Source organism: Chenopodium album, chromosome 27 (assembly GCF_948465745.1).
Source record: "Chenopodium album chromosome 27, dcCheAlbu1.1, whole genome shotgun sequence".
Lineage (NCBI taxonomy): Eukaryota > Viridiplantae > Streptophyta > Magnoliopsida > Caryophyllales > Amaranthaceae > Chenopodium > Chenopodium album.
This window is the reverse complement of record NC_137860.1, coordinates 6,648,325-6,671,806: the sequence shown is the minus strand read 5'-3', so window position 1 is coordinate 6,671,806 and position 23,482 is coordinate 6,648,325. Positions and strand designations below refer to the sequence as shown.

At 33.4% G+C, this 23,482-nt stretch overlaps 1 protein-coding gene and 1 long non-coding RNA gene across 8 annotated transcripts in view; both read right to left on the bottom strand.

The window, feature by feature from the left end:
- Positions 1 to 781: 781 nt before the first annotated feature.
- On the bottom strand, positions 782 to 6,700 carry LOC145621015 (uncharacterized). Of its 6 annotated transcripts, none has more exons than XR_014108336.1 (8): positions 4,969 to 6,700; positions 4,271 to 4,417; positions 3,937 to 3,990; positions 3,436 to 3,549; positions 2,970 to 3,061; positions 1,888 to 1,956; positions 1,581 to 1,599; positions 782 to 1,302 (listed from the first exon to the last, which is right to left on the bottom strand). It is a non-coding gene; the product is annotated as an uncharacterized LOC145621015 (long non-coding RNA). The 6 variants fall into 6 exon arrangements; XR_014108337.1 differs by having other exon boundaries at positions 1,581 to 1,596; XR_014108335.1 differs by lacking the exon at positions 1,581 to 1,599 and having other exon boundaries at positions 4,969 to 5,101; positions 5,451 to 6,700.
- Positions 6,701 to 12,703: 6,003 nt separating this feature from the next.
- Positions 12,704 to 23,482, bottom strand: part of LOC145620355 (DNA-directed RNA polymerase III subunit 1-like) — a 36,123-nt gene continuing 25,344 nt past the window's right edge. The window contains exons 22-30 of one of the 2 annotated variants that reach the window (XM_081675020.1): positions 23,267 to 23,418; positions 20,954 to 21,112; positions 20,761 to 20,874; positions 20,580 to 20,656; positions 17,214 to 17,418; positions 16,908 to 17,110; positions 13,382 to 13,500; positions 13,081 to 13,270; positions 12,704 to 12,978 (exon numbers count right to left, since the gene is read on the bottom strand). In XM_081675020.1, coding sequence (XP_081531146.1) covers positions 13,449 to 13,500; positions 16,908 to 17,110; positions 17,214 to 17,418; positions 20,580 to 20,656; positions 20,761 to 20,874; positions 20,954 to 21,112; positions 23,267 to 23,418 — 962 coding nt within the window. In that variant the 3' untranslated portion in view covers positions 12,704 to 12,978; positions 13,081 to 13,270; positions 13,382 to 13,448. Of the gene's footprint in view, positions 13,271 to 13,381; positions 13,501 to 16,907; positions 17,111 to 17,213; positions 17,419 to 20,579; positions 20,657 to 20,760; positions 20,875 to 20,953; positions 21,113 to 23,266; positions 23,419 to 23,482 lie in introns of both variants that reach the window. The other variant, XM_081675019.1, reaches the window with a different exon arrangement.

The window sequence follows — 23,482 nt, the reverse complement described above, 5'->3', positions numbered from 1 at the left end:
ACATAGTAAAGATAGTTATTAAAAAGTTCTTCATCTCATTCCCTTTAATTTCCTCGAAGCCTCTCACCTCCCCCTCCCCTTCTTTTCCCTTCCCTTCCTCCATTTTTCCTTCCCTTCTTTTTCTTCCTTCTTTGCTATCCAAATAGAGCGTAAATCTCAAATTTTTGAATACACAAAGCTACGAGATATAACATTTATCCATTACTGACAGATTTTTGAACAAAAAAATTATACATAGGAAATAAACCCAAGATTTATAATGAGCTTAAAAGCAAAACCATCTGATCAAAACATCCGCATTTCAAAGTTATGGACACAAATTCATAGGTCATACCTTTCAAAATGGAAACCCCAAATTTCTTTTTCACTTCGTAATAACTTGTCATTTTGGTGCAAAATGATCTGTTTTCTTTATTCATAACTTTATTTTATTTTGAATATATATGTATTGGGTACAATCGTACATGTATGATGTAAAGTAAATTAAAATTACATTTATTGAGTAATAATTTAGAAGTTGTATCGAAATAACCTACAAAGCCAACAACCAATTATTTTTTATTAAAGTGTTGGAATAGAACCAACAAAGCCAAACATGTAGCATCTTTTAATTTCTTAAGAGCATTAGGCCGGAAAACTTGGTTTGGTGATTCTTGTGAGCCACAATCACCACAAACTTTGGATTTCACTTCTCATCAAAGACGCATGCCAAAAGTTTGGAATATATTTGGTTACGAAAGTTGAAAATTATCGAAGGATGATAGTCATGGGCAACCCTACATGGTTTTGGAAAAAAAAAAACAGAGAGCTTAACTAATAATCAAGCAACAACGCATACCAAAATATGATAATATGTTCAACTGACATATAAATCAAGCAGAGCCTATAATGACCCATTTTAGAATTGCTTAAACTTAAGACAACATTTACATGAGTAACATCTTCGGCAAACATATCTCATGATGCTTTCATCTTAGACACAAAATTGTCAATCATTTCGACCTTAAAAGACTAAGTCCTTAGATGCCCTATATTGTGAAATCAACGACCATTCCCTGGAGTTAACTTAAAAAGCATAAGAACAAACAACATCAACTAATGGTAATAGCAAATTTTCCTTTTCAATTTTTCGGAAATGACGAGGAAGGGGGAGTGTAGAAATTTACAGCAGCAATTGATGGCACATCAGAATGCTCTGGTGATCCATGAGATACATCCACCCCAAATTATTGTGGGCACTTTTGAAATTAGTGGTATAGAAAGAGTATGCTTAACAACAAACATGAAGTTCAACCCACCAAGCTGTATAAAAAATAGACAAATATGAGAAGCCACACCATTTAAAAGAAAATAAGACCATCAATAAGCACCAATCTACCCCTAACCTCTAACAAATCTGTGAAACCCAAGCCTAAATTAGTACTACTAAACAATTTAGAAATCAAGCTGGGGTTGTGTTTACTATCACACAGGTGGAGTGAACAAATACAAATACATCCAGGCGAATTTTTTTTTAATGATTTATTATGATTATGTCACTCTCATATTTTTTAAATATAAGAATGTCGTATATGCAATACCTGAATTTTCCATAGCCTTCTTGTGGAAACCAGCATGATTACCCAAAACATGTGAAGTACAATATAAGTTCCAATTAATCTTGAAAGTGAGCTTTAAAAAATACCAAACGGAGACTGAATAAAGATGCTCAAGTATGATATACTCCGTAGTAACTCTATCTTTACACAGAACAATCAAATTAATATACCAAATACCAGGGACCAAATTGTGTAACATGTGGTCCTTTATACATGCTTAACTAAAATTTCAAAATGGAAATTAAACACCTATAAGATACATATTATCAGAACATAATTGGGCACTTACAATGAGTTTGTTTTGCAAGGATGTGAAGGTCAAATGATAATTCATTTCAGAATTCGATAAAGTTGTTACCTGCAAGATATGAGCATGTAAGCAGAGTGTTAAAACATTTAATTATGCTTTAGTGGAAGTCTCAGATCTTAAAAGTGGAGAAAATAAAAAATCGTTCAAAACCAAAACTCACTTCTCAAACCTACTTCACTATAATCAATTTCTATCTCAAAAGGCACGAAATCTTCACCATATGCCTCATTTATTTAGAAAAAAATCAACAAACACAAAAAAATTCAATTACAAACTTAAACTAAACCAAAAAAACCCTTAAATTTTTTAAAACCCACAAAAATTCCCATCTACCTCATTTCACAATCAACCAAATAAATCAAATGTTGGGTAATTAACCATCAAATGAACAACAACAATGTTTAGAAGATATATTTTTTTGTTAAACCTTAATTTCTACGATTTACTCATCAATATAGGCAATAGCAATGGACAAGTATATTTTATAATCTTGGGGTTGTAATAATTATGCTGATTGTTGCAAGGGTGTGCCATTTTGCACACAAAGAAATCACAGTGCAAGCAGCCGATTAAATTCCTAACACTCATATTCACTACCTAGTCACGAAAGCTCCATATGAACTCCCAACATGAAATCTAAGTCCAAAACACCACTTAGCAGTTGCATAGTCCAGAGTTCCAATAGGCTTCAATGATAATGATCAAATTTCAGCTTAAGTTCATACATAAGATCCTTAACCATTTTTCCATTAATCTTACATTAACTCAAAACAATTCGTGAAAAGCCCATATCAACCAACAAAGTACACAATTCTGAAACCCAGTGAAATCCCAGATGTGTGAGGCCGAAATTTGTTAACCACAAAGCAATTTTCAACATTTATTTAACAACCCCAGCATGAACACCAACTGCTTGTTAAAATGCCCGTATGCCACAATGAAAACCCAAACAAGATGGAAGGAAATTCAACATTCAGATAACAGGGGAACGGAGGAGAGATAATGATCTAGAATCTCCTTTCTAAAACCACCACAAGCTACAATCATCTGAAACAACTTACCTCCTCCAAGTCGAACATCTTAGCAGAAGCTGTTCAGCACGGGAATAATCAAGTGATGGCAGATCTCTTTAAAATAGTTCTTTACCCTTTACCTGCAAAATTGATAGTTTGAGTACTTAATCATTGTTTGTTCGTATATCAATTTCACTCCATCAATACCAAAATTTAATAAAAGCAAAATGAGAACTCGAAGGCTCTGCTAACCAGAAACAAAACACACGAACACATACAAAGTCACATACTGAAAGCTCCAAAAGGATCAAGTAGGCATACAGAAAAAAAAGAGGAAATAATAACGATGCTTATTACACCTGAATTAGCAAAGTGATAACTGAACATAAATCTTAGGCTGATACAAAACCACCAATGTCCACCACTATGAATTAAGGGGGAAATTTAACAGCAAATATTCCAAACCAATTGGTTGAATATTAGAACAAATTTAGAGTTGGATGGGATCACTTACCACCCAATTCTTAAGTACCAATTGCTGATCCCTTTACCATCAGAAACTCCTTTAAATATGTTTAGTGCCCTGTATAATCCACAGAAATAAACCTCCGCAATTGCTCCAGCAGCCCTGACAGTAGCAACAACCACCATAATTTCACTTGAATCAACTTATACACCGACTCCAATTGAAATTAAAATGTTATAAACCTAGTGTCACTGTCGCACCTAATCTTTGATGCCAAAAAATTCCCACCCAAATAAATTTTACAGTATCTAAGGAGCCCTAGAAGAAATGGTTCAGTAAAATATAAAAAATATACTTTTATACTCCTCCCATTTTCTCTAGATCCCTTCATATAAATTAACTACTTACAAAGTTATAAAGGTCAAAAGTTGAGCTTAGTCCAAAATTGAGCAAATGAGAATATACTCACAAATAAACATTAATATAGACAGACATGGAGCACCATATATATATACATATACGATTAAAAATGAATAATTGTATACTTACTCTATCAGCTTCGGCCACAGTCGCTAGAAAATCTCTTTCTAGGATTAGGTGAGCCTGAGTTATGAGTTGTATCAGATCATTTCACAGACATGGATACCCAAATGAATGACAAAGCTCAAGTAAAGTAGAAATTTTTACACCCATGAATAGTATAACCAAAATGAGAAGAAAACTCAAAACTTATAGTTCAATGACAAAAAAGAATGCCTGAATTAAGAAGTTGCTATTTAGAAGTATTGTTTATAAAAATTGAAGCCTAATATTTCAGAAATGAGCAATTTTTCTATCTTTCTATTCAACCACAGCAAATTGAAAGGGAAAGAAAATACATTACAAGTTTATGAGTTTCGTCTATATTTTAAGTGGTTGCAGTCCTGAGATAGCGGCAGTCTGATGCCGGAAACTTCGCCATCACCATTACCCCTGCCGCCGTTCATCGCAATATGTCTCCTCTTTTTCTTGTTCGACAAAAAAACAAAACCTGAATCAAAAGGGCGAAAATCCTTAGAATTTCATCAACACACCTTCATTCATGGATTACTCAGATTATTTCCGATTAAAATTTCCTCAATTCAATTACAAAATTAAATTAAAGAGAGGATATCTAGAAAAATTGAATTACAAAATTAAAATAAACCACAAAAACCTCAAATTTTCAAATACCCACAAAAATTCACATTACCCCATTTCACAATCAACAAAAATAAATCAAATGTTGGGTAATTAACCATCAAATGAACAACAACAATAATCTTTTTTTTTTTTGTTACCGAAAAGCTGTGACAGAGGGGAAATCGGTGGTGGTATTCTGATTAAATAGTAATTTTTAGCTATCCTGCAAAATGATTAAATAGTAAGCATTAAAGTATTGAACTCTAGAAATGAGAATATTCCAATATTGCAGCAGAAAGATCCAGGAACCTACTTCAGTCTACAATACAATCCATACAGACATCTTGAGAAATGTTACAAAGTTAAACTTGGTGTCTCAATACACATTTACTCTTACAAGTGAGGGAGAGCAGAGCTAACCTGTATTAAATACATTATCAGCATTTTTTGATTGAAAATATTCCAATAACTTCAATGTGTTTTCAAATTTAACTTTCATCTCCGCAAAAATGGGAGCAAGTTCCACATCTCCCAATTCGGATTGTTGTTGAAGCTGTATGCACAGGAAAAGTCAATTCACACCCAGCCCAGATATCACTACACAAAAGATGGTCCAATGATACTAACAACAGAAACTATAAATAGCATATGTATCGTGGACTAAGTCTCAAATCTTTGCAACTATACTTTATACCCTATGTACTCTTCCAACTTCCTTCCAAATTTTTTTTTGCTTTGTAATCTTTTGGTAGAGGCTTACCATCTCATATTTTCTTCCATATTTTCTACTTTACAACAGATAAAAGTACATGGTATTTATATTTCCTTTTATCATTCATTTCAGTTTTCATAGTAAAATGACTTTTTAATACTTCCTCTAATTTCTTTTAAATGCAACACACCTTTTTAGCTCACTATACTTGCTCTCATTTCTCTCTAAAAGCTCTCCCTACAATATTTACTCTTGCAACTTGGTGGCTGACTTGGGCATCAAAGGGGGTAGCAGACATTTGTTCTTCCTGGTAGAGCATGAGCATCCAGAGTCCTCAGATTCTGAACGCAAAATAGCACTCATTGAGACAAATTAAACAATACTCAAATGACTATATTTTTCTAATATATTGGGAATAATGCAAAAGATTTCATCAAATTGTGAATAGTTGCAAGATTCTAAACAAAGGGAGCATGATTTATCATGTACATTAAAAATTACTTACAAAAAAATATAATCTCTAAGCCTTTAGGATTGAATTTTATTAAAGCCCCAAATTAGATACAAGACGCATTTTAAAATTTGGCAAAGATGTATAAGCCCCAATGATACAACTCAAAGTTGGGATCAAAAGGCAGGAAATCAATGGGTGAGTTAGTAGTGAATATCGTAGTTGGCCAATGAGGTCTATCGAGCAAAAAGATGATCTCTTCTAAGTGTTCACGATTCTTCCACATATTCTCATCGATTTTATGAGGCGGCTGGGCATCAACTCCATCCACCAAAACACTTTCATCTGCAAAAGTAGAAAATAAAATGTAATTGCATACCAACTCAAATTCCGCAAAAAGAAAAAAGAAAACCTTGAGTAAGCGGGGTATGTGTCTGCAAATCGGCGATCAGAGAGCGAATCTCCGAAGTGAGGGTAGCAACATCGTCGGAGAGAGGGACGAAAGAATACTCAGATTATTTCCGATTAAAATTTCCTCAATTCAATTACAAAATAATATTAAAGAGAGGATATCTAGAAAAATTGAATTACAAAATTAAATTAAACCACAAAAACCTCAAATTTTCAAATACCCACAAAAATTCACATTACCCCATTTCACAATCAACAAAAATAAATCAAATGTTGGGTAAATTAACCATCAAATGAACAACAACAACAATCTTTTTTTTTTTTGTTACCGAAAAGCTGTGACGGAGGGGGAATCGGTGGTGGTATTCTGATAGTTAAGCCGCCGCCCTTGGAAATTTTCACTGCTGCTCCATTCTTGAGATGTTAGGAATGGTGGTGGGAATGGAAATAGAGAATGCCAGAAAGAAGAGGGGTCTTGAGGGAATTCGAGAAGAGGCGGCAAAACGAAAGGCATGGAGGAAAACCAGGAACCGACCAAGGAAAGAGGGTGAGTATTGGAAAGGGAAAACCACCTCTGCAAGTAAGGGCCTGTTCTGATTGACTGAAATCAACTGAACTGAACTGAACTGAACTTATTAATTAGTGATTTTTAACTACGGATTAGTGGTCTTTGATTATATATTACTATACCTATGTGTATATACAAATGTACTATTTCATATGACATAATTATAAAATTTATAATATAATTATAAATTTATGGAAAATATATTAAAAACTTGAAACCTCTAAATATTTTAAACACATATACTATTTAATTTTAAAATAAAATAGTATTATGACAAAAGAACACAAAACACTTACATGTAGCAGAAAAGCAGCTATGGATATTGTCCGACAAGAAATAACTGATCAGATATGGGAGTCAGTTCAGAGGAATGCCGAGGTAATGGAGGAGCTTGGTGGACAAGAAGAAGACGAAGAACTAACTGACTATGAAAATTAGTTTAAGTTGTGTAGTACTCTAATTTTCTCAATAAGATTAACAATAGAAATGTGTATCAAAAAAATAGAACCATTTGAACAATGAATTGTATCGATATTATTATTATTATTATTAATATTAATATTAATTATTGTTATTATTATTATTATAATTAATTATTGATTATTATTATTAGTATTATTGTTATTATTATTATTATTATTATTATTATTATTATTATTTATTCATGATTATTATTATTATTTATTGATAATAATAATAATTATTATTATTATTATTTGTTGCGTCGTTGTAATAAGAGCTTAAAAGAATGAAATTTGGCTTTATATCATTAGCAATATCATTAGACATAAGAGCTGAACTGAACTGAACTGAACTGAACTGAACTGAACTGAATTTCAACGGAAGAGAACAGGCCCTAAAACCAGTCAACACAAGCAAGGGCAAAACTGGAAAGATTTTAATATCGGGGGCAAGAGTGTAATAGCTCACGTTTTCACTATTCATAATCAGGCACTGTTGCTAGTGTACAGTGATCCCAGAGTTGAACTTTTATATGGTTTATAGATAAAGCTTTATTATCATTAAATAACTTGATTGTTTGATTTTTTGACACTGCCATTGCTTTTCATCATCTTCTTCCATGGGTTAGGTAGTTACATTTTCCGTTATTTTATACTTCCTCTGTATTTTTTATACTTACAACACTTCTCTTTCCATGCTTGCCGATGCATTATTTCAATCGTTTATATCTATAATTAGCATTATATAAAAATTATAAATGTTAGATATTAAAATAGTATATGCCGAGACGAATCTAACAAGATCCCACATGACTATATTTTTTCTTAGCTATAAATCATCAAAACTAGTCAAAGTGGAATACATGATTAGTGTAAAAGTTAAACTGTTGCAAGTATAAAAAAACGGAGGAAATATGTAATGTTCTTTTTCAAAAGATAATGTTCTTTTATATTTAATGTTAAAGTTATGTTCTTTTATTGTATGTAATGTTCTTTATTTTATATGTAACATTCTTCATTAATTTTTTTTTTGGAGACGCTCTCCACTTTATTATTCAACAACATAATATTTCATTTTTTTTATAAACTTATATAAGAACCCTACTACTCATTAACTTTACAAACATTTGATTTCTATGTTAGCAAAATAAAATGAAGGTGACTTAAATTTTCATGTAACATTGTGTCGGTCCAACTATGTCAACAAATAGGAACGAATAAGGTGTATAGCTCGAGTTCCAAACAAACTCTACTCCCTAAATCATTTCATATATATTTAGTTTAACACACCAATAACCCTAAACCTTTACACCATTGTAAAGGAAAAATAAAACCTTGACATCGGTATAGGTAAAATAATTCAATTTGTTTTGTTTAGTTATATTACTTCCGTAGATAGTAAATGCAAATCTTATTAATATACTTTCATTATAATAACAATAACATTGTATTTCGCTATACATAAACTTTTGCATGCCCCCGGTTTACAATAATTTTATTGTACATCGAACATTTTGTGAAAAGTGACCTTTTTTTAGTATAAAAGTGACCCTTTTTTTTTTATAAACGTGACCCATATTTTCACAAAAGTGACCCTTTTGTTACACAAAAGTGACCCTTTTTTCCACAAAAGTTACCCTTTTTTTCCATAAAAGTGACCCTTTTTTTTCACAATAGTAATTAAACTACATATGCAAAACAAAGTATCAAAATCAACAAAAATAAACACAAAATTAACAATAGTCATGAAAAAACAGTACAATCACTCAAACAAATCAAAAGTCACTTGCGGAACCACCGCTAGCGACGCCAATAGCGCTGGAACCATCGCCGATTCCACCATTTCCGACCATCTCACCGAGCAAAGCGACAACAATGACGACTACTCTTTCTTTGAGTTAGAGCTCACTTTATCTTCTTCCGACTTCAAATCTTTTTCTCTCCACTCTTGCTCAAAAAATTCATCAGAAAATACTCATACGAGTAGTTTTTTTTTATTTTTTATTAATACACTGAAAATTTAATGAAACTAATTTAAAAATATGAACAAAAAAATATTAATTGAAAAAAAGAGATGAACAAAGTACAAATATCAAATTTGGTTTTAGAAAAACACAAAAAATTGAAACAACAAATTTAAAGTTGGAAATCAAGATGATATTGCAATGGAAGACAAAGAATGCTTACTCGTATATAGTTCAGCAATGGAGATCAGAGGAGTAATAAAAAAAAATAAAAAATAAAAAATAAAAAAAAAAATCAGAAAAGAGAGTTTTTGAAAGTGGGAAAATAAGGTAAGAAAATAAGGAAAGTGGGAGGGATATGACGCATGGGGGAAATCTAAGTTCATCAGGCTGATTTACATCCCATGTAAATCAGAGGGTATTAATGTCATTTCATTTATTTAATTGGGGGTACTTTTGTATTTTCATCTCTTTCTTCCTCCACTCTCCAATTCCCATCCACCTTCTTCCTCCAAGTCAGTAAATCTGCACACTAACGATACCACCACCTGTGGCGGTTCAAAATGCCGCTGCGATGGTAAGGCTTTCCCCTAAAGGGTTGATATGGCCCTACTTTACACCGTTTGCTACTAGGGTGTCTTTTTGCTACCGCCATGAAGCGGCGTTGGAGTCGTTGTTGCGAAGAGAATCACGGGGCTGTGATGATGATGGACGCGAAGATGGTGGTGGTTGCGATGGACTGTGATGGTGATGGCGGCTGAGAAGAAGATGGTGGTGGTTGTTCCTTTACTTGCCACCGTCACTAACAGGAATTTTGCAAATGTTAAAAAAAAAACCGTACAAATGAATATAATATTATTTGCAAGTATGGTGAATGGCCCGCTGTTGCGGCTGATTGACTAAATTTTGTCAATTAGGCTGATTGCCTGGGTCTGCCTCATGACGCATGAGATAAAGAAAGGAGAGAGAAAATGGAAATATTTTCATAACATGGAGAAACAATCTGATGTATTACTCACATGTGTCAGCCCAACTCAGACACCCACACTTGCTATTTGGACCGATTTACAGTGAGTTTATTGTAAACCAGGTGTTTTTTAAAGTTTGTGTTCGTTATATAGTTTAGAAATCTGAGCAACTTAGCTAGTTTAACAGTTAACACATGCTAAAGCCTTAAAAGAACATATATTTAGCATGATAATGAGAAAATAAATTTATACTGAAATTAACAATAACCATTAAGGGCCTGTTCTCTTACGTTGAAATTCAGTTCAGTTCAGTTCAGCTGAGTTCAGTTCAGTTTAGTTCAGTTCAGCTCAGTTCAGTTCAATTTAGTTCAGTTCAGTTCAGCTCCTAATTTCCTTCTCTTATAAAATATTCATTTCAGTTCAGTTTAGTTCAGTTCAGTTCAGTTTAGTTCAGTTCAGCTGAGTTCAGTTCAGTTCAGTTCAGTTTCAGCTGAGTTCAGTCAATGAGAACATGCCCTAAGTGGTGATAAAATATATTTTTTTTGTCCTTAATTTAGGTGGTTAAATCAATAATTAAATAAAAAAAAAAATCTCAAAGATGGCAAAATACAAATTTTCAAATATATTGGATAACATCATCATCATTCATTTTCTCAAATAAATACAGTTCATTTATTACTTTAATGTATCATACTCCCTCTGTATTTTATTACTAGTATGATGGAAGTGGTATAGGTACAAAAAAAAAAACTAACTAAAAAAGCAAAAGTGAATAAAGTGGAAGGAGATAGAATATGAAAAATGTTACTCCATCCTTCTCTTTTTTAAAGTCCCTTTTCTTATTTTTCATGGGAATTAAGGTAATTGTAGATTCATTAAACCATTAAACCATGTGATTGAAGGTCCAAATTACATTAAATGCATTAAATAATTAGTGAGAAAGAAAAAAAAAAAAGAGAATACATCAATGCATGAGAGAAAAAAAGGACCAATCAGATGCTGTTATTTACAATACATTAAATGCAAAAAATATTTGGCAAAAAAAATCAGTAAAAGTTGAGCATATTTTCGGGATTAAATTAGGAAAATGAGGTTAAATGGTAAAAAATCATTTACTAAAAAGGGAAAGATTCTAAAAATTGGACTTTAATTTTGATTTGCCAAAAAAGGAATAAGGGACTTTAATAAAGGGACGGAGGGAGTGAAATATAATGTGAAATTACATACTACTAAAAACGAATTTAATGGGACACTTTGCAATATATTATTAAAAAAATTCCCGCCAAAATTACTTTCTAAAAAAAAAAAAAACATTGTTGCATAAAAATAAGGCTTACATAGGTGACTCAATTCTTGCAAAATATGGGAAAAGGGGACTCAATTTATTTTATAGAGGAAAAGGGAACTGGGCTATATATATATATATATATATATATATAGTTTTGTTTTGTTTTGTTTTTTATTTTTTATTTTTTTTATTTTAATATTTTACGTTGTAAAGAATTGAGTCCCTAATATTTTTTTTTTTTAATACAGTCCATAATTTTTTTTTTAATTTCACGGCTCTGCAAGCCTTCATTGAAACTAGTGATGTGTGCTTCTGCTACAAATGATAGACAAATAAGCTACTGACCATGAAGATGAAGAACATGCCTTGGTTTTTTAAAAGAAATTATTATTGAAAGAATTATTTTTTTGGATAACAAATTTAAAAAAAAACAAAGTTTTTGTTGTTGCACTCTCTTAATTTCAACGATTACACTTCAGGTCATATAATGCTGCTGTCTCAGGTGGACATGGAGGTGTAAGAGCTGATTGTGCACTGTTTAGCGAGGGGAGTGCTATCTCGTAATGGAAGAACTCCTACTGATCTAGTTCTTGAAGATATTGATGTATTGAGTGGTGGCTTTAATACCTTTTCTTGTAGCCACGAGAAGAGAGGGGGGGAATGTTGTTGCACACTTAGTTGCTAGGCTAGTTCCTATGGGTGGGGTTGAACAATTGTTTCTGAGTTCTTTTCCCCATAGTGTATCCACTATTGCGGACGGCGGACCTGGATGTAATTTAATTCCTTGATTAATATTAAGTCCTACGTTTCTTTAAAAAAAAAAAAAAAAGAAGCAAGAATATTTAATGAAGGTATTAAATTTATTTGGTTTAATCAAGACAATAATAAGGGACTTAATTTTTTACAAGGGACTTAATTCTTCTTGGGTTAAATGTGAGTTAAGTCACCTGAAAACACCCCTTCAACTAAAAATTTAACCCCACTCCCCTTTTCCTCTATTGAGTCCCCTTCCCATACTTTGCAACAATTGAGTCCCCTATTTTATACTTAACTCCTAGATTATTTATGACTTTTATTTTACATAATTATATTAGATCTAAATTAAACTTCCAAAAATATCAACTTGCACTTTATAACTATTACATATTTAAATGCTTTGTAACACATGTTTGGAGAGTTTTAATACGAAATATATTTAATGTGTTTTAATATATGGTCAATTGATTCACTATTTTTTATATATTTTTTTTTTTGAAGCCTCACTATTTTTTATATAATTATTACTCAATACATTATATTTTTTTATCATAATAATTACATCAATGCACGGGTTTTACCTAGTAGTGAAATATTGTTAAAAAAAGTTTCTAAAATAAGAAATAGGGTGAGCAACAATAATGTATAGCTGCAAAAGGAAAGTAGAGCAAGCAATAAAATATGAAGGAAGTACTAGAATTACTGTAGATGGGATAAAACAAATATAAATAAAAAATAAATTTCAAAAAAGGAGCCTGTCTTCTTCAAAGTGTAGCTTCATCTTCTTCGGAACTGAACCAGTATAGAGCCTGTTTCCAAGAACAGTATCCAGAAGAGAATTATAATGATCACTGTATAAATAAAAACTCCGATTTATCAGTACTTCAGTTCCCCTATCCTCAAACTATGAACATGCTCACTAAATTATTCGGTATAACTAATGTGACACTTACAGATTTATTAGTTTTGTGAGCTCGAGCAATGATCAATACAATTTCAGAACAATATTAGCTACGCTAAGTTATGTACCTCTCTGATTTGGAATGATTTACCAGCAACCCCAAATCACGGTTGTCCAGATAAGATCAGGCCAATTTCAGGTCACAGGTCACAGGTCACAGTTGCTATATAAATATAACCATCCTGCAGAGTGGAGAAAAAGTTCATAAGTCTTGTGCAGATTAAAAAAAGTGGCAAGAAAAGATCAAATTTGAGAGAGAAGTTGTAATGAATGAAAACCATCCAATACTTTACCTTGGTCTTTGCATTTTAAACAGTAAATTGATGTTGCTTGTTCGATCATTGGCTCTTACTTAATCAATCAAGAAACTATCGGATCTGATGCGTAATTGAGTGCTGGCAGAGAATCACTTCTGTACAAGGGTGAAAAAATTGCAATTAAATTAGGTTTGGATCTAAAAACTTCTGACGTATGCACAGTGCAAGTTCAAGCCCATACATAACACAAGTACATTATCTTTCACTGGACATCAATGGACATGATGCAAGGTGCTATTAAATTATGAAATTTCAGTACAATTCACACAAAATATTAAAATTGGTTCACCAACAAATATTTTTGATGTACTCCCTCAATTACTAAAAGTTCGAACCACTTACTATAGACTTTTTTTATAAGTTAGGAAAAATTAATAAAAAGGGGTGGGGGTGAGAGGGGGGGGGGGGGGGATAAAGTAAGAGAAAAGGAGTAAACAATCTGAGTAAGATAAAAGGTGGATAAAGTAAAACAGATGAAGTTGGGGCCTTCCATTGACAGTTGTATAATATAAATCTAAGCTCATGCTAAGAAGAAAAAAGTTCACCTACTTCACTGAATTTTACAATATTTCATTATGCCACTTCCATAGTCATTGTGCATTGTCGATTGACTAAAGATACCCAACTCAAGGATACAGAGGTACGAGCCTATAGAACAGATCCCGTCTAGCAAAGGATTTCATTTTGATAATTAAGTTTTACAAACCCAACAACATGGTCTGTTGGCTTCTCTTTAGGAAAAGAAGTTTGAGTTAATTAGCTTTGAAGGTGTTTCACAGAACAACTACATCGATTCAGTATTTATCATCCCCGTGAATACAGGTTGACAGTTGAGAATAAATTTTCGACATAAGATTTCATTTAGTTAATCAAAGATGCTGTCCCAAACAACATATTCCAAAGTGAAGATTCAATTTCACAGAACATTTGCATTAAGTTGGTATATGCAGTTGAAAATAATAAAAACACTAACATATTTCTAAGTCAAGATGAAACTTCACAGAACATCTGCATTAAGTTGGTATATGCAGTTAAAAAAATAGAAACATTGAGAGTTGTGTTTCAGATTTAAATTGAAAAAAAAAATACACTTGAGAATTGTAACATGAGGAGCATGGGTGTCTACATCCAACTTTCTTTAAACCTTGGGTGCGAGCCTCTTTACAGGCAAATGGGATTGCTATATGTTTGGATATAGTGTTCAAAGGTTGGGATGGGAGAATAGGAAGGTCTCATCTTCACACACCTTGAAGATACTTGTTACACACAACCATCTGAATGGCTACCAATAGAATAGGGAATTACTTTTGGGAAATTCTCTTTGGTAACACTATACTTTTGAGATTTCTCAGTGGTGAATTACAAAAAAACTTATTATCCTTGGTAAACTTGAATTTGTAATTACCAAAGAGAATATTTATTTTAATATAAACTCACTAACCATGGTTGATTTATTTTATTTTTTAATAATTTTTTTAAAAAATCCAGTCTCTCCTCTGCCCAGACCACCACCATCCCGGAACAGTGGCGGAACCCCAAATGCTGAAACTCCCAAACCACCGCCCGGCCTCTCCTCTCTCTCCTCCCACCAGCCACCGCAACCACAACCCTCCTCTCTTTCTATCTCCTCCTTCCACGCAACCTCCCTTTCCTCTACCAGATCGAACCGAATCCTACGACCCAAACCACTGGCGAAAATCAGCGGCGCAAATAAAGACGAAATCTATCAATTTCAACGGCAAAAATCAGCGGCGGTGCTTCAGGTTGAAAGCCATGGTTTTAAAAAACCGATCAGTTTTGAAGGTGGGGTATTTCGAAGCCAATTAGGGATTTTGATGATTGGGTATTGGGTGGCTACGGAATTTCGGATTTTCGGGGGTGGTTTCTGGGATTTTCGGGGGAAGGGAGGTGGGTTTCGGGGACGGGGAAAGGTGCGGCGAGCTAGAGATGCCGATGCTGCGTCGGCGAGGGAGGTTGCTTGGTGTCGAGGTGGGTTGGGGGAGGGGAGTGGGTGCCGGCGTGGTGGTTACTGGTCGGGGGAGGGGGTGATTTTTTTTTTTAAAGAAAAATAAATTAGTTTTAAAATTATTTTTATAATCATTTAATTTTTTTTTTTTTTTAAAAAAAACCTAACTATAGTTAAATAGTTAGTTAAAATTAGGCATTAATGTTACCGTTAGCTTAATATAAGAAATTCGAGTTTACCAAAGATAATAAGTTTTTTTGCAATTTACCATTGAGAAAACTTAAAACTATAGTGTTACCAAAGAGAATTTCCCACTATACTTTTGAGATTTCTCAGTGGTGAATTACAAAAAAACTTATTATCCTTGGTAAACTTGAATTTGTAATTACCAAAGAGAATATTTATTTTAATATAAACTCACTAACCATGGTTGATTTATTTTATTTTTTAATAATTTTTAAAAAAAATCCAGTCTCTCCTCTGCCCAGACCACTACCATCCCGGAACAGTGGCGGAACCCCAAATGCTGAAACTCCCAAACCACCGCCCGGCCTCTCCTCTCTCTCCTCCCACCAGCCACCGCAACCACAACCCTCCTCTCTTTCTATCTCCTCCTTCCACGCAACCTCCCTTTCCTCTACCAGATCGAACCGAATCCTACGACCCAAACCACTGGCGAAAATCAGCGGCGCAAATAAAGACGAAATCTATCAATTTTTTTTTATAGAATACTGGAATTAGAAATAGCATTTAGACTAATGTATTTGTCCAACAGGTAAATATAAAATCAAGAATGACTTGATGAGTTTCCTATAAGTTAGGGACCCTTCCCTATTCATTCACCATTAAGGCAACCACAAACATGTTCCTGTGTGTCCTTTCAAGACTATCTGAACTTTAACCTATTTTAATTGTGAGTGGCTAGTGTAGGACCTTAGGAATAAGAAAAAAGCCAATCTTCTAAGCATGACAGTTATGCAGAGAGAAAGGGGATAAGTCATTTAATCCTCACAGTTCTCCCTTTTAAAATTTGTTTTATCCCTGCTTTCTTTTTGGTATCAGGAAAAGTGCAGAAGCTAGTTCCTTTAGGTAGCCTTGAAATAAAATTGAAGGGAAAGAAAATTAGATTTCTCATTGGCAAAGTTTCTTCACATATACCATTTCTCTTTCTTCCGGAGTCTTTGAGCAACAGCACACTCATCATTATTTACAGGGCAACATTATCAACAACGATTGGAGAACAAGACTATCTTTAACCCCTCCTTTCACATTGGTAATCACTTGGTGCTATTCAATATTTTTCTATACATCTTGTAATTAAAACAAGACAAAATTACTCAAATTATTTCTAGTAAACATGTCCTAAAGCCATAATTTATACTTAAAATTGCAGATTTAGTAGCAAGACGTCAAGACATCTACAATAACACAAAATAATTGATAAATGTAACATATTTTATGAAGCCGAAGTCCCGAACAGGTAAGGCAATTGGAAGAAAAAATAAAGGCCACCACAATAATATATTGTCAACGTACCTCTGCATAATTTTCAAAATTCCAGTGCCAATCTGCATTGGTACACCCATGATGATGCATTCACTAACTCCTTCAATTTTTTCCTCCCTCCCATTCACAGAACCATTAAAAAGATGATCAGCAGTTTTTTCAAAAGATGCCAACATCAGTATACTTTCTTTCATTTTAGCAATCCCAACTCTAGTAACTGCTAAAACCTCCCCCTGTTACATGAGCAATAAAGGCAACAAATATTTAATCTGTTTTCAGAATATAAAAGAAACCATCCCTGTCAATGTGAACAGAAATCATGAATAAAGATATAACCTTAAATGTCATCACATCAGCGAGAAGCATCATATGGCGTATGTCTACATCCATAGAATGACTTTGCATGACCTTGTTAATTTCTCTGATGATAGAACTCCTTGCAGCTTCTATTCCAAGAGTTTGTTGGACTTCAATAATATGATTGCTCTCTGTTTTGCATCCATCAACTCCTTGAATCCCCATGACCTCCCTAAGCCCCGTCCTATAAAAAACTCAGAATTACGTAACAAATAGAATTACAAAAAAGCAGATTATATGAGTATTTAGTAGCAAGTCGTCAAAACATTTACAATAACATAATATAGTTGATACGGATAACACATTTATTTAAGTGTACATATTAATGAAGGTAAACATGTAAATACACATTTTGAAGGGTATAATTGGCGGCACGTGGATCATAAGAGCAATCTTATACTTTTTATAAGGTACAGATATAATACCTCTAAATTTCCAATATAAGTTAACAGTAGATAGCCAAAGAACTTAATCATGTTATGAAGTGTCAAAACTACTTTTTGGTGCTTAAAACTACCGCAATAGGACACGACAATTAGCTATCAATGCTTGTTAACATCCTCAATCCACTTCTACTTTTAAGGGATCAGCCCTAAAGGTTGCAGAATTGGCAATTAAACTATTTCCAGAACAGTAATTTTTAACAAAAAGCAATTTATAAACCTGCATTGGGTCTAAACTCTAAGGAAACATTAAGGCTACATTATATGGAATTATATCTGTCATATGTTCAACATATTGGTGCTTCATCTTTCTGAGCTTGTCAGAAATGATTGTGTTTAACTAAAATAGCCCACACAAGACATACACACATGATAAAATTGACAGATAATAGGTACAACCATACTAAAAATCATAGACACAACCATGATCTTTCATGCAATGCTTCCAACAAAGTATTTGATGCACAAATGTTACCATGATCATGATAATTACCATCATGATCAAACTATTGTCATCAAAGACCGATGTCACCATACACAAGAGGAAGCACATAGGTCAGTAACTTTAAGTCAACTAGGTTAGTTCCCGTGCCATGCACGGTACTTTTCAATAATTGATTTTAAAAACATGACAAAATCAAAAAATGATAAAAATATTATTAGTTGATTTAATATTCACATTTTATTGTTTAACATGGTTAAAAAATTAAGAAATTAATATATAATTTTTTTTTTTGTAATAAACGTATATAATTTAAAATATGTCTTTCATTCCTTAAATAATTGTCCACATTCACATGTCACGAATTACTTGTATGTTAAGAATATTATTTTTAATTTATTTACTTAACTTATTAGTTGTCAATATTTTTTTTGGAAAGCTAAATCAAATCTTCTACTGTTGTATATTTCATATGTAATTATTACTTATATGTAGAAAGATTTTTTCCTTATATAACTTTTTTTTCAAAAAAAAATAAAATAAATACTCCCTCCGTCCCCAAATGATAGTCCCTTATGGCCTATTTTTAGTCCCAAATTGATAGTCCCATTTGCTTTTTTCAAGTACCATTAATATCAATTTTTTATCAAAATTCTCTTCAATTGCAACAATATTTGTGCAAATTTAACTTTTCAATGTAAATTTTGTTTTTCAATGTACTTTTATTACTTTCTCTCTCTACTATTTTACATACCCAATGCAAATTTATATTTCCAATGTAATTTTACTACTTTTATTTAAGTTTCTTAATTCCCGTGATTTTTGCCCATAAGGGACTATCATTTGGGGACGGAGGTAGTAAAATAAAAAGATAAGGGACACACCAGGAAATGACACGTGTCATTGTTGGTGTGTCTTTTAGTATATAGTATTGATAAAGCAATGAATTATACTCATCATGGAACAAGATATAGAAATTTAAAAGAATTTATTTGAGATTCCAAAAATTAGAAACAACCCATAAAGCCATATTCCGTTCAATTGGGCAGTCCGAGCCTTGTTTTTTATTTTTATTTTATTATTTATTTCAATTCATTTTACTTGTACAATTTAAGACTTTATATCTAGAGCTGGCAAAAACTGACACGACACGAACAAAACAAGAAAAAAGCGGGTGAGTGTTGAGGGTTTTCAACCCGTATAGTTCGATGGGTCAACACGACACAACGCGACTAGATAAATGGGTTGGGTTAGTGTTGAAAATTACAACACAAAAGTAACACGAGTCAACCTTTTTAATAAGTGGGTCGTGTTCAGGTCAACCTGTTTACCCGTTTAATTACTTAAAATCAAATAACTCATATTACACTATGGATCAGCCCATGGTAAAAATGGCCCAAATGAAAAATAACCTAATCTCAATCAATACTACTACTACAACTAGCTGTCATCACTACTTGGCTACTTCTCTCACTTAACTCTTTCTCCTTCACTCTTACGCTCTGACTTTTCTTTTTATTTCTTTTATGATTTCAGAGCTTTTGGAGCTTGGATATCAATTGAAAGCTGTAATGCTTTAAAATAAATTTGGAGATCTAATATTCTAGGCAAAATTAATGTTTGTGTTGTTGTGAGTTGGGATATGGGGAAGGGAGAGGGAGAGGGGTGTAAGAGAATTTTTTTTTTTGAACACAGGAGGTCAACAAATCAAAAGCTTTATCTCTGAAAATGAGTGAAAGACGAGGAAAAGGAAAAGCATATTGAATACTCCCTCTGTCCCTAAATAATGTGCCTATTTTTCTAAACGGGTGTCTCAAAATGATGTGCCTGTTTCTATTTTTAGTTTTTGTATAATTACCTACATACCCTAACTTAATACCTTTTAATCTACTTAAATACCCTAAATGCCCTTTAAATTTAGTGCCCACATGCACTACTTGCATAAACCAACATATGCATTATTGTATTCACAAAAAAAACAAAATATATTACTCCTTGTAACTATTCTTAATGTACTTACATGATTATATACATACTTCACTTTCCTTGATTTTTGCAAAATATTAGAAACAGACACATCATTTAGGGATGGAATGAGTAATAAAATAAATGACATAAGTGCAAACTCTGAGAATCTGCCTAAGAGTCATGACTTGTCTGTTTTTTGATGGGCAAAGAGGTCAACGGCTTGCATTGAGGTGAGAATTTTTTTCAAAGTGAACTATATATAGTCTATTAAAGCAATATTCTTCTCCTGTAAAGTGTGTCGTAAGCACTCAAACGAAGTTGATACACAACTAAATTAACGCCTTTGATCTTTATATTTCCTTCCTATTTTCATTTACTTACTTCATGCTATGTATTCTTCCGGGGGGGTGGGGGTGAGGTGGGATCGGAGAAGCATGGGCATCAATAGAAAAGCATCAAAGCCACTATCCAGTTCGTAAAAAAGGAACTAACCCTTCAACAATCAAGTTGAGCTTCCCCTTCTCTCTTTCCACATCAGCAATAATTGCTCGTTCAACGGTGTCAATACCCTGAAAATATATGTTACTGGTTAAACTAAAGAATCTAATCTTTTTGACATAACATCAAAACAGCAACAGTACCTAAAAGAGCAACAGAAAATTCTCTAACCTACCTTGACAACAATAGTGGAGAGCTTATTTTTAAGACGGTGTAGCACAAAATGAGCAGTATACTTATCACAATCTGGCATGACAGCCAGCTTCACATCGTCAAAAACTTTAACATTCTGCAGATAATAGTGCATTAAATGCATATCAAAACTATTTAAAACTAAATGGAAAAAATTCAGAAGAATTTGCTTTTACCAGTTTGTCATTCTTCCGCTTAGCCAAAGATCTTTCGATATTGTCCTTGACAGTATAGGCATTTATACACAGTCGTAAAGCATTAATTTTTTTCATGTCAAGTTTAACAACGACAGAGGCTCTAATTGAAGTCATAACAAGCTTTATGCTCTTCGCAACCTACAAAACAAAAGAAGATGAAAAGTTATAAGGTAGTAAAAAAAAAAAAAAAAAAAAGGAAACAGAGACAGAAACTGGACCCACAAAAGGAGACATCGGATGGACTTTGTTACAACGGTATAAATAGCACACCTTAGACCAAGGATGTAGGAGTCAAGAGCTCTTTTGGGCTACGGCAAGGCCTTTTAGTAGAGTTGGAAGAGAGGATTAAAAGGCAAACTAAAGCACACAAGGTGTATAGGGATTGTAACATGAACTTACAGGTCTGTGATCTGTTAAATGCAGAATGTGGTGAATGGAATGCAGAGCTGATCCGTAGCTCTTTCACAAGTGATGATAGCAACCTTATTTTAGCTATGCCATTGTCTAATAGACGACCAGAAGATTCACTTTTCTGGAATTTTACAAAGGATGGCACATACTCGGTGAAGTCTGGGTATTGGCTTGTGAAGGAGGGGTTTCATAACAATGTGGGAGTTGTGGAAGATGAGGTAATCGGGAAAGGTGTATGGAGTATCGAAGGCCCTCCAAAAATCTGACATTTTCTATGGAGAGCGTGCAAAGGCTTCATGGCTGTAAAGGAGAGGCTTAAATTCCGCCACATTGTGCAAGATGAGTGCTGCCCTATATGCTATGCGAGCAGTGAGACGGTGATTCACTCTTTTTTTAATTGTTTGTATGCAAATCCAATCTGGGAACACTGTGAGTTTGTGTGTATAATACATGAAGCTCCCTCACATAATTTCTGTGATAGATGGGTGTGGCTGACATCTAAGTTAGAACGCAATGAGTTGCGAACTGCCGCTATTTTAATGTGGGCTGCTTGGTCTTGCCGCAATAAGAGAGTATATGAGCATGTTAATGTGAATGCCTTCCAGACTGCTACTGGTATGATCAGAATGGTTGATGAGTATAGGAGCTATTTAGCTAAAGTGGGGGTTGGAAGCGCAAGCAATGTTGCTACAAACAGTAATCTATCCTGGAAGTGTCCTGCTTTTTGTATTTACAAGATCAATGCTGACCCCCATTGCGTGGAAGGAGTTAAGGTGGGTTTGGGTGTGGTGATCTGTGACTGGGAAGGCAAGATTATTCTTGCTGCTATAAGAAGAGCTCATCCAACTACCATTCAGAATGCTGAAACAATGGCAGTAAGGTTTGGAATTCAACTTGCAAGAAGGTTTCGCTATGAGATGATTTCAGTGGAGAGTGATGCGTCTAATGTTAAGAAGGACGTGACAAGTGTGAAGTAGAGTTAAAATCATACTCAACTGATTATTGATGATATTAAACAAGCTAGCACTTCTTTTAATTTCTTTGACTTATCTTATATTCCTAGAGCATGTAATACCGTTGCTCACCTTGTGGCTAGGTGGGATACGGGTAGTAATGTGGAGTATGTTTGTATGAACTCGTTTCCCCCAAAGCTTAACAACTTAGGTGGAACTTGACTTGATTCATAATATTGTGCTAAGCGTTTAAAGAAAAAAAAAAAAAAAAAAAAAAAAGGTGTATAGGGATTGTTTTTACACCCAAATTTATGATATAGTAAATGCAGCTCAAACCTACACAGAAGCTCTAGAGCCATTCTATTGCCTCTAAGAAGCTTTATCCTTATTAAGCACAACAAGGTAGTGGTAGCATGAGAAAAAGCATTTAGAAGGTGACATGAATAACAAAATAATTTACAAGATAGATACATATTTATCTTTATTTTACAGTAAATGCATTTCAAATGTACCACCCCCCCCCCCCCCCCCCTCTCCTTTTTTTTTATTTTTTATTTTGGTATATTTCAAAAACTTCTTTCTAAGGATTCTCCTACTAATAGCATAATTTTGGGACAAAATTTAATTTTAATTAATTTCAAGCTCTAATTATTTATGTAATAAATGCGAAGTTATTTATGTTTTCTACTTTTCAAGTTGTATTAATTGCACAATAATTATTTCTTTCCACTATCCAAATTGGACTCTCATTTTATTTTTTTCGATTCTTTTTTAATATGATATGGGGCTTATGGGCATTGCCTGTCTTCAATGTTTTCATTGGTTCTTTCCCCATTTTATAATAAGAGCAAAAGAAAGGAAAAGGGAGTAGTTTCTAAACATCATTTCTTAAAAATAAAAAAATAGTACACCGTAGATATCTACATACCTGGCCCAACAATGTCTTTTCAATTTGACCCTTTACAGTTTCCGCAATCTCCATTGAAGTATCATTCTCAAGTTTTGCCATGATAATTGGTGTGCTTATCTTTTTACTTGCATTCATAATTTCTTTGATACGAGGAACTCCAAGGGTAACATCTACAAAAATTAAGGATCAAGCCACATAGAAAATAAATTAGGTAGCCTTCTTCATCTTCTTTTG